At 48.3% G+C, this 11,920-nt stretch overlaps 3 protein-coding genes across 5 annotated transcripts in view; 1 reads left to right on the top strand and 2 right to left on the bottom strand.

Moving 5' to 3' along the window:
* LOC307075641 (transmembrane 6 superfamily member 1-like) overlaps positions 1–684 on the bottom strand; it is a 4,407-nt gene extending 3,723 nt beyond the window's left edge. Inside the window, exons 1-2 of the mRNA XM_079736298.1 lie at positions 430–684; positions 187–290 (exon numbers count right to left, since the gene is read on the bottom strand). Of these exons, the coding sequence (XP_079592424.1) occupies positions 187–290; positions 430–521 (196 nt within the window). The 5' untranslated portion in view covers positions 522–684. The remainder of the gene's footprint in view (positions 1–186; positions 291–429) is intronic.
* A 436-nt stretch (positions 685–1,120) lies between these two features.
* LOC307075623 (BTB/POZ domain-containing protein 1-like) lies at positions 1,121–6,724 on the top strand. Of its 2 annotated transcripts, none has more exons than XM_079736276.1 (8): positions 1,121–1,695; positions 1,990–2,146; positions 3,272–3,377; positions 3,948–4,145; positions 4,824–4,953; positions 5,203–5,290; positions 5,416–5,562; positions 5,861–6,724. In XM_079736276.1, the coding sequence occupies exons 1-8, from the start codon at positions 1,256–1,258 to the stop codon at positions 6,017–6,019; spliced, it is 1,425 nt and encodes a 474-aa protein (XP_079592402.1). In that variant the 5' UTR covers positions 1,121–1,255; the 3' UTR covers positions 6,020–6,724. The 2 variants fall into 2 exon arrangements, with proteins under 2 accessions (XP_079592402.1, XP_079592401.1); XM_079736275.1 differs by having other exon boundaries at positions 4,761–4,953.
* Positions 6,725–7,181: 457 nt separating this feature from the next.
* On the bottom strand, positions 7,182–11,229 carry cog8 (component of oligomeric golgi complex 8). Of its 2 annotated transcripts, XM_079737403.1 has the most exons (6): positions 11,102–11,229; positions 10,679–11,016; positions 10,044–10,251; positions 8,748–9,566; positions 8,272–8,440; positions 7,182–7,819 (listed from the first exon to the last, which is right to left on the bottom strand). In XM_079737403.1, the coding sequence occupies exons 2-6, from the start codon at positions 11,005–11,007 to the stop codon at positions 7,374–7,376; spliced, it is 1,971 nt and encodes a 656-aa protein (XP_079593529.1). In that variant the 5' UTR covers positions 11,008–11,016; positions 11,102–11,229; the 3' UTR covers positions 7,182–7,373. The 2 variants fall into 2 exon arrangements, with proteins under 2 accessions (XP_079593529.1, XP_079593528.1); XM_079737402.1 differs by having other exon boundaries at positions 10,679–11,214.
* Between the last annotated feature and the right edge of the window lie 691 nt (positions 11,230–11,920).

Here is an 11,920-nt window from a genome sequence, read left to right as displayed (position 1 = left end):
GCTGTCACGGAGACAGAGAGACAGACAGACACAGACAGACAGACAGAAGGAGCGGAAGTACAGGCGCACATGTGAGGTTTTATATCTAATGTTTTATTTATTTATTGAATGTAGATCACGACCAGCAGCGTGAAAAACCGTCATGATGACGTCAGCAGGTTAGAGAAGCCTCACGTTGACCCTCACCATAGAAGAGGGGGTCTGCGGGGGTCTTCCTCTTCAGCAGAAACCGCGCCGAGATGGCCAGGATGAGCACTGTCGTGCATCCAGCAAAGAAGACAGCTTCAATGCTGCCAAAAATCAAATATAATCACATACATCAGTGTGGGTCGGTTAATTTCCCTCCATACTTTTCGATCATCAGCGAAGAAATCAATTATTGTAAATGGTGAGACATACTAATTTTGAACAAACTACCATTCACCTTACCTCTTATTGCACATGAGTGAGTTAAAGAGGAAGGAGATGGGGATGGACATCAGCGACAGGAGGAACACGCCCGACCCGGCAGACACGTACATCGCAGCGGCCGTATTTGATCCAAGTCTATAGTTCCAGATATCTGGTTCAGTCAGAATAATAGATCCCTATAGATCCCTTTCACAATGAACACATTAAACTAAGTTCTTCAAGTGGTTTCGCGCACTATTCAAGTAAGGGGTTTGATAACTTGGTGCTTTGCGCGCCTGCCCGTCTTCTCTGTCTGTCTGTTCCTCCCTCCCTCCCTCCCTCCCTCTCTCCTTCTCTCTCTCTCTCTCTCTCTCTCTCTCTCTCTCTCTCTCTCTCTCTTTCTCTCTCTCTCTCTCTCTCTCTCTCTCTCTCTCTCATCACTAAGTGGAGTCACTTAGAAAAGTTACAAAGTTCTTTCAAGGTGAAAGGAAATCTGAAGAAGGATGAATCGAGCGAATTATGTCCAAGTGGTACAATGTGGAAAAAAATAAGAATTACTATATATATATTTCTTTTTACCGTTTAATGCATCCGCAGTCTACTTCAAGTCTACTTCAGTGCATGATGTGGCTCAGCCCACACTCTCCTCCCTCCACTAGCCGGCGACACCTCCTGCAGGAGGATGACCAACGAAGGAGCGCAGCGCGTGTGCGTCACACTGGGAGGAGCGCGCAGCAAGCTGGTAAACACACCAACGATGCTGCAACTGGAGACCACCTAAACACGGGTGATATGCGCGTTTCACTTCAGTCTTCGCTCTTCACTTGATCACCGATTACACACACCGGCCGTCGGGCGGTGCAGGATGGCGACAGGCGGCGGTGCGCCCGCTGCGCCTCACCTTGAAGGGCATGCGTCCAATTACGCACAGCCTGGCGCGGCCATGAACGCGGCGGCGGCGGTGGCGGCGGCGAATTCCGCCGCGTCTGCCGCTGTGCACCCCGCTCCCCCTGCAGCCGCAGCGGCCGCAGCGGGGGGCCTCCACCGGGAGCCCATGTACAACTGGCAGGCCACCAAGAGCTCCCTGAAGGAGCGCTTCGCCTTCCTGTTCAATAACGAGCTGCTGAGTGACGTGAGGTTCGTAGTCGGTAAGGGCAGGCAGGCCCAGAGGATCCCGGCGCATAAGTTCGTCCTGGCCGCCGGCAGTGCTGTGTTCGATGCCATGTTCAACGGCGGGATGGCCACCACGTCTGCGGAGATAGAGCTGCCTGATGTGGAGCCTGCAGCGTTTCTGTCGCTGCTCAGGTAGGCCCTGTTTATTTACTGCAACGTTGGTTCATAAATCAACACAGACAGACAGACACAGACAGAAAGAGAGAGGAAGCATACAGATAGACAGATAGACAGACAGAGACATGTACAGTAACCACAAGGGGGCTCAGCCTATTTATAGTCTTAAAACAGGCCGACTGGACAGTTTATTACTGCAACGTTGGTTCATAAATCAACATTCACTCAAGGATGATTCACCCTGTTCGCCTGAAGGGATTTCTTTTGTAAAATGATGATGCTGGATGTCCTGTCTCGTGGTTCGTCCAGGTTTCTGTACTCTGACGAGATCCACATCGGGCCGGAGACGGTGATGACCACGCTGTACACGGCGAAGAAGTACGCAGTGCCAGCCCTGGAGGGGCACTGCGTGGAGTTCCTCACTAAGCACCTCCGGGCGGACAACGCCTTCATGCTGCTCACCCAGGTGGGTTTTCCTTCAGAACACCGTCTCTCCTCCGTCTGTCGGGCCAGATATAGTCTGGGTATTTATAAATATTATGTGGGTGAGGAGATGAGGAGGATAGAGAAAATGCATTCTTCATTTCAGGAGCAGGATCTCAGCATTAAACGGCTTTAGTGATGGGATGCAAGCCCTCTCACACGTCTATCACATGATGGAGTCCCATAGGACAACATGGGGGTTATATTGATGTATAGTGCGTGTACCTTCTGTATATTTTGGCTTGGATATAGGTATATATTATTGGTTGGTATACATGTATATGCAGGTAAGATATGAGTAGTGTAGTGAATTTCATACACAAAACCTCGAAGTTGTCAACATTCAGAATTACTGTATGAATCTTTTGAAATGCTAGAACAAATGTACATTTAGTGGCCCATTCAATCCAGGGGCGCCCCGGTGGTTCACCGGTCAGAGAGCGTACCATTAAGGCCTAGTCCTGATCGCAGCGACCCGGATTCGGTTCCTGCCCATGTTCCTTTGCTGAATGTCTTCCACTCTAACCCAGACCTTCCTGTCCATCTCACTCTACAATAAAATGGATACATTCTTAAGAAACAAATCATTAAAAAAAAAGAATTCAAGCCTCTGGAAAGTCCATCACCCTTAACCCTTAATGTGTAATTCCGGCGAAAATTGCTTTGTTTTGGCATGTAAGTCTTTGTTTCGGCATGTAAGCCCATCAAATACGCCCTCCAGATACTTTTTTCATTGAAAATCGAGTATAGAGTTTGCCCGGCGCAATGCTTGGCTTCTATGTTATTGGCTAGGGGCACACATTTTTTGACCACTAATATAGCTCCAAATAGCACCAAACCTCTGCAGTAGCATGATTAGGGTCCCTACACAGAAAAAGAAGCATCAACAACTTAGTTAGAGGAGCGGAAGTTTATTATAAAATACTGTTTTCCAAGTCTGTGCCTTACCGGTAGGTCCAAGTTTCCAGGAAGTCCAGACAAGTCGATTACCGGACACCGTAAATAATATAATAGAGGCGCCAGCAAACTTAACTTAACAATCTCCCCTCTTGATACTTGGCCGTTTTAAATGATTTTGCCTCACTGTATCTGATGTTTCTCTTCCCAGGCCAGGCTGTTCGACGAGCCACAGCTCGCCAGCCTCTGCCTGGACACCATCGACAAGAGCACCGCGGACGCCATCAACGCAGAGGGGTTCACGGACATCGACCTAGGTAGGTCCGAGGTCCCCACCCTGACCCTAAACACTCCCCTGTTAAAGCCTGACTCGCTTCCCCATCATAAACACGTCCACAGAGTAAACACGGAAAAGGAGTCACCCAGAGTGTTTGTTCCTCAAAATGGATTCCTAGACAATCTGATGGTCTGGATTCACCAACAAATGTCCGCCCCCGCTCGACCAATATGAGAGAGAGAGAGAGAGAGAGAGAGAGAGAGAGAGAGAGAGAGAGAGAGAGAGAGAGACTCCTGTGTGTCTCTGTCTCTATGACAGCAGTGTGTCTTTCTACTGACTGACTGACTGACTCCCAGACGATAACGATGCTGTGTATGTTTGTGGACTGAGTGACTGACTGACTTGTGACGATAACGACTCGGTGTGTGTTTGTGCGTGGCGGTGCAGACACGCTGTGTGTGTGTTGACTGACTGACTCCCAGACGATGACGACGCTGTGTGTGTGTGTGTGTTGACTGACTGACTTGTGTCGATAACGACGTGTGTGTGTGTGTGTGTGTGTGTGTGTGTGTGTGTGTGTGTGTGTGTGTGTGTGTGTGTGGCGGTGCAGACACGCTGTGTGCGGTGCTGGAGCGGGACACGCTGGGCATCAGGGAGAGCCGTCTGTTCGGGGCGGTCGTGCGCTGGGCCGAGGCAGAGTGCTTCAGGCAGCAGCTGCCGATCACTGCGGAGAACAAGCAGAAGGTTTTGGGCAAGGCCCTTACCCTCATCCGCTTCCCGCTCATGACCGTGGAGGAGTTCGCGGCAGGTAAATAAATGCACATTATGTTTCATTGCATTTTTCTGTGACATTAACACCATCATGTCGCTCACTAGTCTGTTGATTGTGTGAATCAGCAATTCATCTCGCAAATCCAACCAGAGGAACGACACCAAACACTGCAATGGCTCTTTCTGGTTCAAACCGGTGCAACGTGATGCTATTCTGCCCTAGCTGACGTGGCACAGTTATGTGACCCCCCTCAGCTATCTGGTCCAAATGAATCAGAAACAGCTATTGCAGCGATCTCCTTGTTTAACTTTGGAGCCCGACTGATACTGGATTTTAGGAGCCGATAACGATACCGGAGTAAAAAAGGGCCGATATCGATTTATCGGCCGATATGTTAAATATCGACACCGTTTCATATCGGCAAACATCGTTGATAGGCCATTATCGGCCGATAAAAATCGACCAGCCGATATATCGGTCGGACTCTAGTTGAATGGTTTCCGCCTTCGGTTGGATTGTTGTAGAGCAGTATTTCTTTTCTGATTGAATGATTTGTATGTATGAAGATCTTTGTTTTGTATTTGATAAACCTGATCTGTCCAAAACACTACACCGGTAGAAACCAGTTATATATTTTTCCTTGTGCAACAGGGCCTGCCCAGTCTGGAATATTGTTCGATCGGGAGGTGGTAAATCTGTTTCTCCACTTTACAGTAAACCCCAAACCGCGGGTTGAGTACAATGACAGGCCCCGCTGCAGTCTCAGGGGAAAGGAGTGCAGTATTAGTAGATTCCAGCAGGTTGAGAGTCGATGGGGCTACAGTGGGACCAGCGACCGCATTAGGTGAGACCCAGGCCCCAGGAAGCCTCCACCAGGGGCACATTGGATGTATTTGAGACCTAAAGGTTTCAAATTTAATCTCAGCAGATATTTACACGAATGATGTCTGTAATGTGGACATGGTATTATCGGAAGTTTCATTTGGTCTATTGTAATGAACACGTCAAATGTGGTGTATTCAACAAAATTCCAATCCATTTATGAACGTGAATAAAAAAATACTAACGCATGAATTTAAATTTCTCTCTCCAGATTTAATGTCAATAGAAGAATATCAGTAGTTGGGTTTGGCTTATACGGTTCAATACACGGACCCAACGACTACCAGGTCAACATTCAGGTAAATCTCCACATGACTACCACACACCGAGAAGAAAGACACCCGCACCCCCACAACAACAACAGCAGCAGCAACACACGCCCTTCCATCCCTTCTCCACAGACTCATTTAGCTTTCCTTTCCAGATCATCGAGAGTGATAAGAGCCAGACGCTGGGCCAGAACGACACGGGCTTCAGCTGCGACGGCACAGCCAGCACCTTCAGGGTCATGTTCAAGGAGCCCGTGGAGATCCTGCCCAACGTCAGCTACACCGCCTGCGCTACACTGAAGGTGGGTGAACGCCCGCCTGGTGCCCTCCCCCATCCATGATGAGGATGGAGGATCAGGAACTTGTTGAATGTTCCTCCTAAAATGTTAGCAGTGTCGTAATTAATTTCATGAAGTGTTTAAGTCCGGCCAATGGGATCATCCAATCAGGTGCGGAAATGGATACGATCATTGTTAATAATAAAAGTTAGCTTTATTTCGAATGCCTTTTTTAAGAAAGGTACTTCATTTACTTTAGCGTAAACGTCCTTATTCAGAGTTTACGTCAATGCTATGGAATTCTGTGACGACCCCCCCCCAGGGTCCGGACTCCCACTACGGTACCAAAGGTCTGAAGAAGGTGAGCCAGGAGTCGGGGCCCGGCCCCAAAACCACCTTCTTCTTCTTCAGCTCGCCAGGCAACAACAACGGTACCTCGGTAGAGGACGGCCAGATCCCCGAGATCATCTACTACATCTGAGGTCTTCCAGGGGGCCGGCCCCCCCCACCAGGGCAGGGTAGGGGGAGCCCACCGAGGGGCCTCTGCACAGGGGCAGACAGACAGACCGTGGCTCTCCACACCCATGCGGACGGTTCCAGAGTGGTGTGTTTCTACTTGTGGATGGGATGCTATGTCTAACTGTAGTGTTTCTCCCCAATCATCTTCTTTTGATTGTATTTTTTTTGGTCGATGTATGTTCATTGTTCAGTTTTTTACATCATGCAAAACTAGTCACAGAAACACGGGATTAATGAGTGACGAGGTTTAATTTGCTTTAGTTTAAGGGCCAGTGGGAATTTGCAGGTGATCAATACTTTGGTTTGAGGTTGGAGGTGAAATTGATTGTATGCTGTAGACTTGTCCTTATTATTCAAAGGCACGACCAGACAGCCAAGGTACATGTGTAGTTTATCTCTTTAAATCCTCATATACACTCAACATTGCCTTGTCTTATTCTTTTGGATCGTCTTTGCAGACCAGCTCAGAAGCTCTGTAGACACGTTTTCTTTTTTTACATGTGCACCAGCAGCATCACTCATTCAGCTGTAGTTTAAGTGTTTTTTAGTCCAACGATGCGGCTCAATGTGTATATACTGGTACGAGATTGCTTGTGGTACAAACTAATTTATGATGCCATATTGTTTTCTAAGCACTTAAAATGTAATAAAACCATCTTTGACACTTTATTTTTGCAACGAGCAATATTTTTTATCAAATTTAAACAAAACCGAGTTTAGTTTTCCCTAAATAATGCTGTAGAACAGGATGCATATTCTTGTCACTAGGTGGCGCCATAAGATCGACAAGATAAGCACCATATCAATGGTGCACTATATTTGTCAACTACTTTCTAGCGTAGACCTTACTAGTACTTTAGAGACTTTTTTGCAAAAAAAAATGCAATTTTTTTTATGTTTAGACACAGTATAAATATTACCTACGCATAAAAAACTCCAGATGTGCACAACTTATTTTGCACATTACCACACTGGCCTGAATGTTGAGTACAATAGTTTAATAGGGCTGGTTGATCTTGAATTCATTCCCAGGGTAATGTAGATATGAATAGATCATGATACCGTCTCATGTAAATTATCTGGTCAATAAATTGACAGGAAATTGTTAGATTAACAAATAAATTCATGGAATATTTTATTAACAATGATCTCAGTAAACTTGAAAACAGGATTTCAAATGAGCCCCAAAACCATAATAAATATGTTTTATTTTCTTTCCCATATTTCCAAAAACATGTCTAATATCCCATATATTTTGCAAGAATTGTTTTTAAATTCCAAGGAGCAGAGTCAGTATGGAGGGCCAGGGGTGACCATCACTCGAAGGAGATCTCCTCATCGTTCGTCACTGTGCCATCGTCGTCGTCGTCATCCCGCACCCCTGGCCCCGGGTCGTTCAGTATAGCCTCAAGCTCTGGGTCGTAGAAATCTTTATCAGAGTCCTCCGTCGCTGGTTCCGAATGTTTCAGCTCCTCTGAGGAACCCGAGTCCGTCTTCGGGTCTGCGTCTGTGTGAGGTTCCTCTGTGGGTCTCTGGTCCGTCATCGGGTCTACCTCCGGACGAGGTTCCTCTCTAGGTTCCTCTGTGGGTCCCTGGACGGTGACGGCCTCCGAGGAGGTGGGGCTACTGAGATCAGCGCTCAAGTCCTCCACCGGCACCACCATCTCTCTCTTGGGGAGGAGGAAATCCAGCGGGGCGAGGATGGTGTTCTCGTCCATACAGCCCAGGCTGCCGTACTTGTGGACCTGGGTCGGGGGAACGCCTGGAGGACGGGGAAACGGTCATGCTTAATGAAGAGAACTCCAGAAGAAATACCAACACTTACCAGAGTTATGCTTTTCAAAATGGTCTTTACAGTGTCAAAGTGAATGATATTTAAGTTGCCTTTCCTTAGAATAACATAAAAGGACATCCCACGGTTTGAATTAGACGGCTCTTGATTCAGAATGGATACCCTCAAAATGTATTTTCCCAAATGTTGACGTTTGTTGATGTATGAAAACGTGATTTATGTGTGACAAGGTTCTAAGGGCCGGTTGGAATTTGATCAATACGGTTTTAAGTTGATTGTATACTGTGAACTGTGAAGCTCCATGTGTATTTTATCTCTTTAAATCCTCACATACACTCAACATTGCCTTGTCTAATTCTTTTGGATCGTCTTTGCAGACAAGACGGGAAAATAAATCTTATAACCCTCCCCGTGGTATTTACCCAGTATCAGGGCCAGCTGGGCGGGGGGGAAGAGGACCTGCAGGCAGCGGTTGAGGAAGGGCACCAGGTCTTCTGCATACGCACAGCAGAACTGAATGAACAGCTCCTTCTCCCGGACGCTGAAGGCCGTCTCCTCAGCCCGGTGGAACACCAGGATCAGCTTGGTCACCTGGGGGGGGGGGGGGAGGGAGAGAGGGGTAAATGTGTAATGTGTAAATGTACAGTAAATGTGATTTCAGTCTACATAACAACAAAGAACTGATTGCGCACAGTTGGAAGGAATTAAAAAAACACAGACACATAACATCAATAATCAATCATTTCTAAAGGAAAAAAAAAAGGCTGAACATAAGCCGACAAACCAAGAACAACATCTAGGTGGATGTGTTTTTGTTTATGTCACAAACAACCCAGCATTAAACCTATTGTAGCTTTGTGTTTTTTGTAAAATCCAAAGTGGGAGTCCTTGTCGTTACCTTCATCAGGGCGTCCTCCAGGTAGAGGCCGACGTCCTGGGCCAGCCCGATGGGGCAGCACAGCCGCAGGTCGTTGAAGGCCGTCAGGATGTGGTTCAGGAAGCACGCCAGGGGCTGGAAGTCCAGCAGGGACATGGGGGGCTGCAGGGTGCCGGGCTGGGTGCTGGGGGCCACGGCCGGGATGGTGCCCCCCAGCATGGAGGGCAGCGATATCAGGGTGTAGTGGTTCATGTCCTCCTGGAACTTGTCCGCCGCCTCCTGCACGGCCTGGTGGAAGGTCTCCCCGGCCACCCTCTGGAACATGGGCGCCAGCTGCCCGCGGAAGTCCGCCCCCACCCTGCTGAAGGAGAGGCCAAAGTACATGCACTGTCCCAGCAGGGACTCCAGCCGGCTGCCCACGCCGCGCTGGAGGTCCCGGTCCAGGGTCTCCAGGAACTCGGCCACCTTCTGCACCACCCAGCCGTGGAAGATGGCGCCCTCGTTGACCGCCTGGCCCCCGGGGGCCAGCAGGGGGTCCTCGTCGCTGAAGATGGCCCGGTACTGGGTGATGATGTCGAAGAGGTGCACGCGGCAGGCCTCGATGGTCTTGGTGATGTGGAAGTAGGGGTCGTCGGCGGGGATGGCGCCGGTGATGGAGTGCAGCCAGGTGCCGCGCGCCTGGAGGAACTTGACGCGGAGCTCCGCCTCCGTGAACACGTCCATCCTGCGGAGGTAGCCGATGACCCGGAGGCAGACGGGCAGCTGGGAGTTGCTGCGCAGCTGCTGCAGGAGCTGGTTCAGCATGAGCTGGGACGACTGGCGGACCTCGTGGACGATGCCCTGGGGACAGACACCGGGTAAGAGGGGCGAGGTACATTAGGGATGCTCCTATTTATCGGCCCGACATCGAATCAGCCGATACCCCATAGATATACAGACATTCACCGATGGCAGTGGCCAGTGTTAATCTGTTATATTTAGACTTAGGGCCTTTAGCAGATGCTTTTATCCAAAGCCACTTACAATAAGTCAGAAGAAATATGTCGGAAGAAAGAGAAATAACAATATATCGCTGTGGGTACAGTAAGGATGTTCACAGAACCAAGTGCCAAGCATTAATAATAGCTAGGTTAATCCATTCCCCATAGACAACAAAGATAGCTCGGATAACACACATAGCTGTTGTGTCGCATACATTTAAAAGAGGGGATTTTTCACCAAAATAATCTTTGTTATATGAAAGAAGCTTACATGTTGATCCCCGAAATATTAAACCTGAGCGGGTTCTTTGGTGATCTGATTCTTGGTGGCCCTAACCTGGATGACTGGCAGAGAGGAGTGCTTCTTCTCCAGCCTCTTGACGTACGCAGCCAGCTCCAGGGCCTCCTCGTAGTAACCGTTTCTGACGCAGGTGTCCATCAGCTGGGGGATCTCCAGGATCTCCAGGATCTCAGTGTGCCGGTTCAGCGTCAGGCTGTTCATTCGTCGGCTGGCCCCGATCTGCTCCGCCTCCTTCATGAACCCCCTGGATGAAGAAAGAAGGATTGAATTTATATAGCGCTTTTCTCTCGCTCAAAGATGCTTGAGCGAGAGCCTCACTCCCTCACTCCCCACCACCAATGTGTAGCACCCACTTGGGTGATGCACGGCGGCCAATAAGCGCCAGAATACTCACCACACACCAGCTTGAGGTGGAGAGTGAGTGAATTAATGAGTCAGCCAGGAGGATGATTAGGGGGCCAGATTGAATGAGCCTGGTTGGCCAGTTTTAGCCAGGACACCGGGGAAACCCCTACTCTTTGAAGTTTTTAAGTGCCCTGGGATATCTCATGACCTCAGTGAGTCACTGAAGAAAGGCATGGTATTATATCAACACACAAGTGTCTGAACAAAAAACTCACATACTGTCAAAACTCTTCATGTTATTACTTGTATTGCCTATCATCACTGACCTGCATTTCTCCCCAAAACTCGGCAGCTTGTCCAGGAGCTTGGAGACGCTGCTCTCTATCCTGCCGAAGTCCCTGTAGATCTCCTCGGTGCAGTCGGCCGTGCGGATGAAGGTCTTGTAGTTGGAGAAGGCCAGCTCCCGTGTCTGCTGGAGGATCTGGGCTCTCTCCTCCGACAGCCGGTCGGGCTCACGGTTCAGCTTCTCCACCCCGAAGGAGCTGAGCTCGGACAGGTAGGCGGCGAAGTCCGGGTTGTCCCGCCAGTTGTCCGGGAAGCTGTCTTTGAAGATCGAGGCCAGGATGCTCTCGTCTTCCACGTCCACAGACTCCATCGCCCTCTGCTGTGGTAGTGGAGCCTCTCAGTAAAACGCTTTCTACAGACGCTCACTATAATATTAATTAATTATTTTTGACATGACGGGGTACCTTTCATAAAACACGGGGGATGTTTATGGTTTTTGGAACCCTCAAAGCAGCAGGATGGTTGTTATCTTTCGGTATTCCTCGGATGGATTTATCAGTCACGGAAGTTTTCTTTACTTCCGGGTTTCTTCTTCTTCTTGGTTCTTATTTGCTGTGTGCGGTGCTGCCCCCCACAGGCTCCTAGGAGCCTGTTCAATAAACAACATGGTACTGGGATCTGTCTCCACGTAAACGTCTGCACCACACTCTGCCAACCGAGTCATTTGAGCGTACGTTTGTAAATGTGTACTGTTAAAATGTAGTTGTCCCTTCCTTTCAAAGGTTAGTGCAGTCTCCACCTTGAGAATAAGATATTCAAAATACTAATTGATTCGACAACTGTGTCACGAACTTGGGAAAAGTTTATCAATCCCATTTGCTACAATACCAATAATAGACACAATACTAAAATAATTTTGCTTTGAATGGAATAGTCAAACTATTTAATCAAAGCCAGACCTGAATCAGGGTAGTATGAAATAGGAGACAGACTCCATTGTTCACAGCCAGCCACAGAGGCCATTAAATTAATAACCTGTTGACAAACGCAAACATAAACCATTGTTGCTCTTAAAGGATATTAAAGGACAAACATGAATAGGGTCAACCATTATATGATAGTAGATGGCAGTCTAGGCTTCAAACAATATTTAGCTTGGAACTCACAACACTCCAAGGCAATTAAAATGAATGCCAGAGGAACACGTTTTAAAGGTTGAGTCAATTCAAAAAGCACATCAATACAATTAATATTAAAGGGCAACACAATGTGTTCTACAAAAA

The sequence above is a fragment of the Pollachius pollachius genome (assembly GCF_949987615.1).
Source record: "Pollachius pollachius genome assembly, chromosome: 5".
NCBI lineage: Eukaryota > Metazoa > Chordata > Actinopteri > Gadiformes > Gadidae > Pollachius > Pollachius pollachius.
This window is presented reverse-complemented; position numbering and strand designations above follow the sequence as displayed.

What these genes read in the sequence shown, in the direction of transcription:
- LOC307075623 (XM_079736275.1), top strand. Translation starts at nt 1,256, where the DNA reads ATGGCGACAGGCGGCGGTGCGCCCGCTGCGCCTCACCTTGAAGGGCAT. An exon ending in GTTCACGGACATCGACCTAG is followed by an intron (nt 3,378 to 3,947) that starts GTAGGTCCGAGG and finishes GTGGCGGTGCAG; the next exon opens with ACACGCTGTGTGCGGTGCTG. An exon ending in ACTACCAGGTCAACATTCAG is followed by an intron (nt 5,291 to 5,415) that starts GTAAATCTCCAC and finishes TTTCCTTTCCAG; the next exon opens with ATCATCGAGAGTGATAAGAG.
- cog8 (XM_079737403.1), bottom strand. Translation starts at nt 11,007, where the DNA reads ATGGAGTCTGTGGACGTGGAAGACGAGAGCATCCTGGCCTCGATCTTC. An exon ending in CCTCTCTGCCAGTCATCCAG is followed by an intron (nt 9,567 to 10,043) that starts GTTAGGGCCACC and finishes GTCTGTCCCCAG; the next exon opens with GGCATCGTCCACGAGGTCCG. An exon ending in CCAGCTGGCCCTGATACTGG is followed by an intron (nt 7,820 to 8,271) that starts GTAAATACCACG and finishes CCCGTCCTCCAG; the next exon opens with GCGTTCCCCCGACCCAGGTC.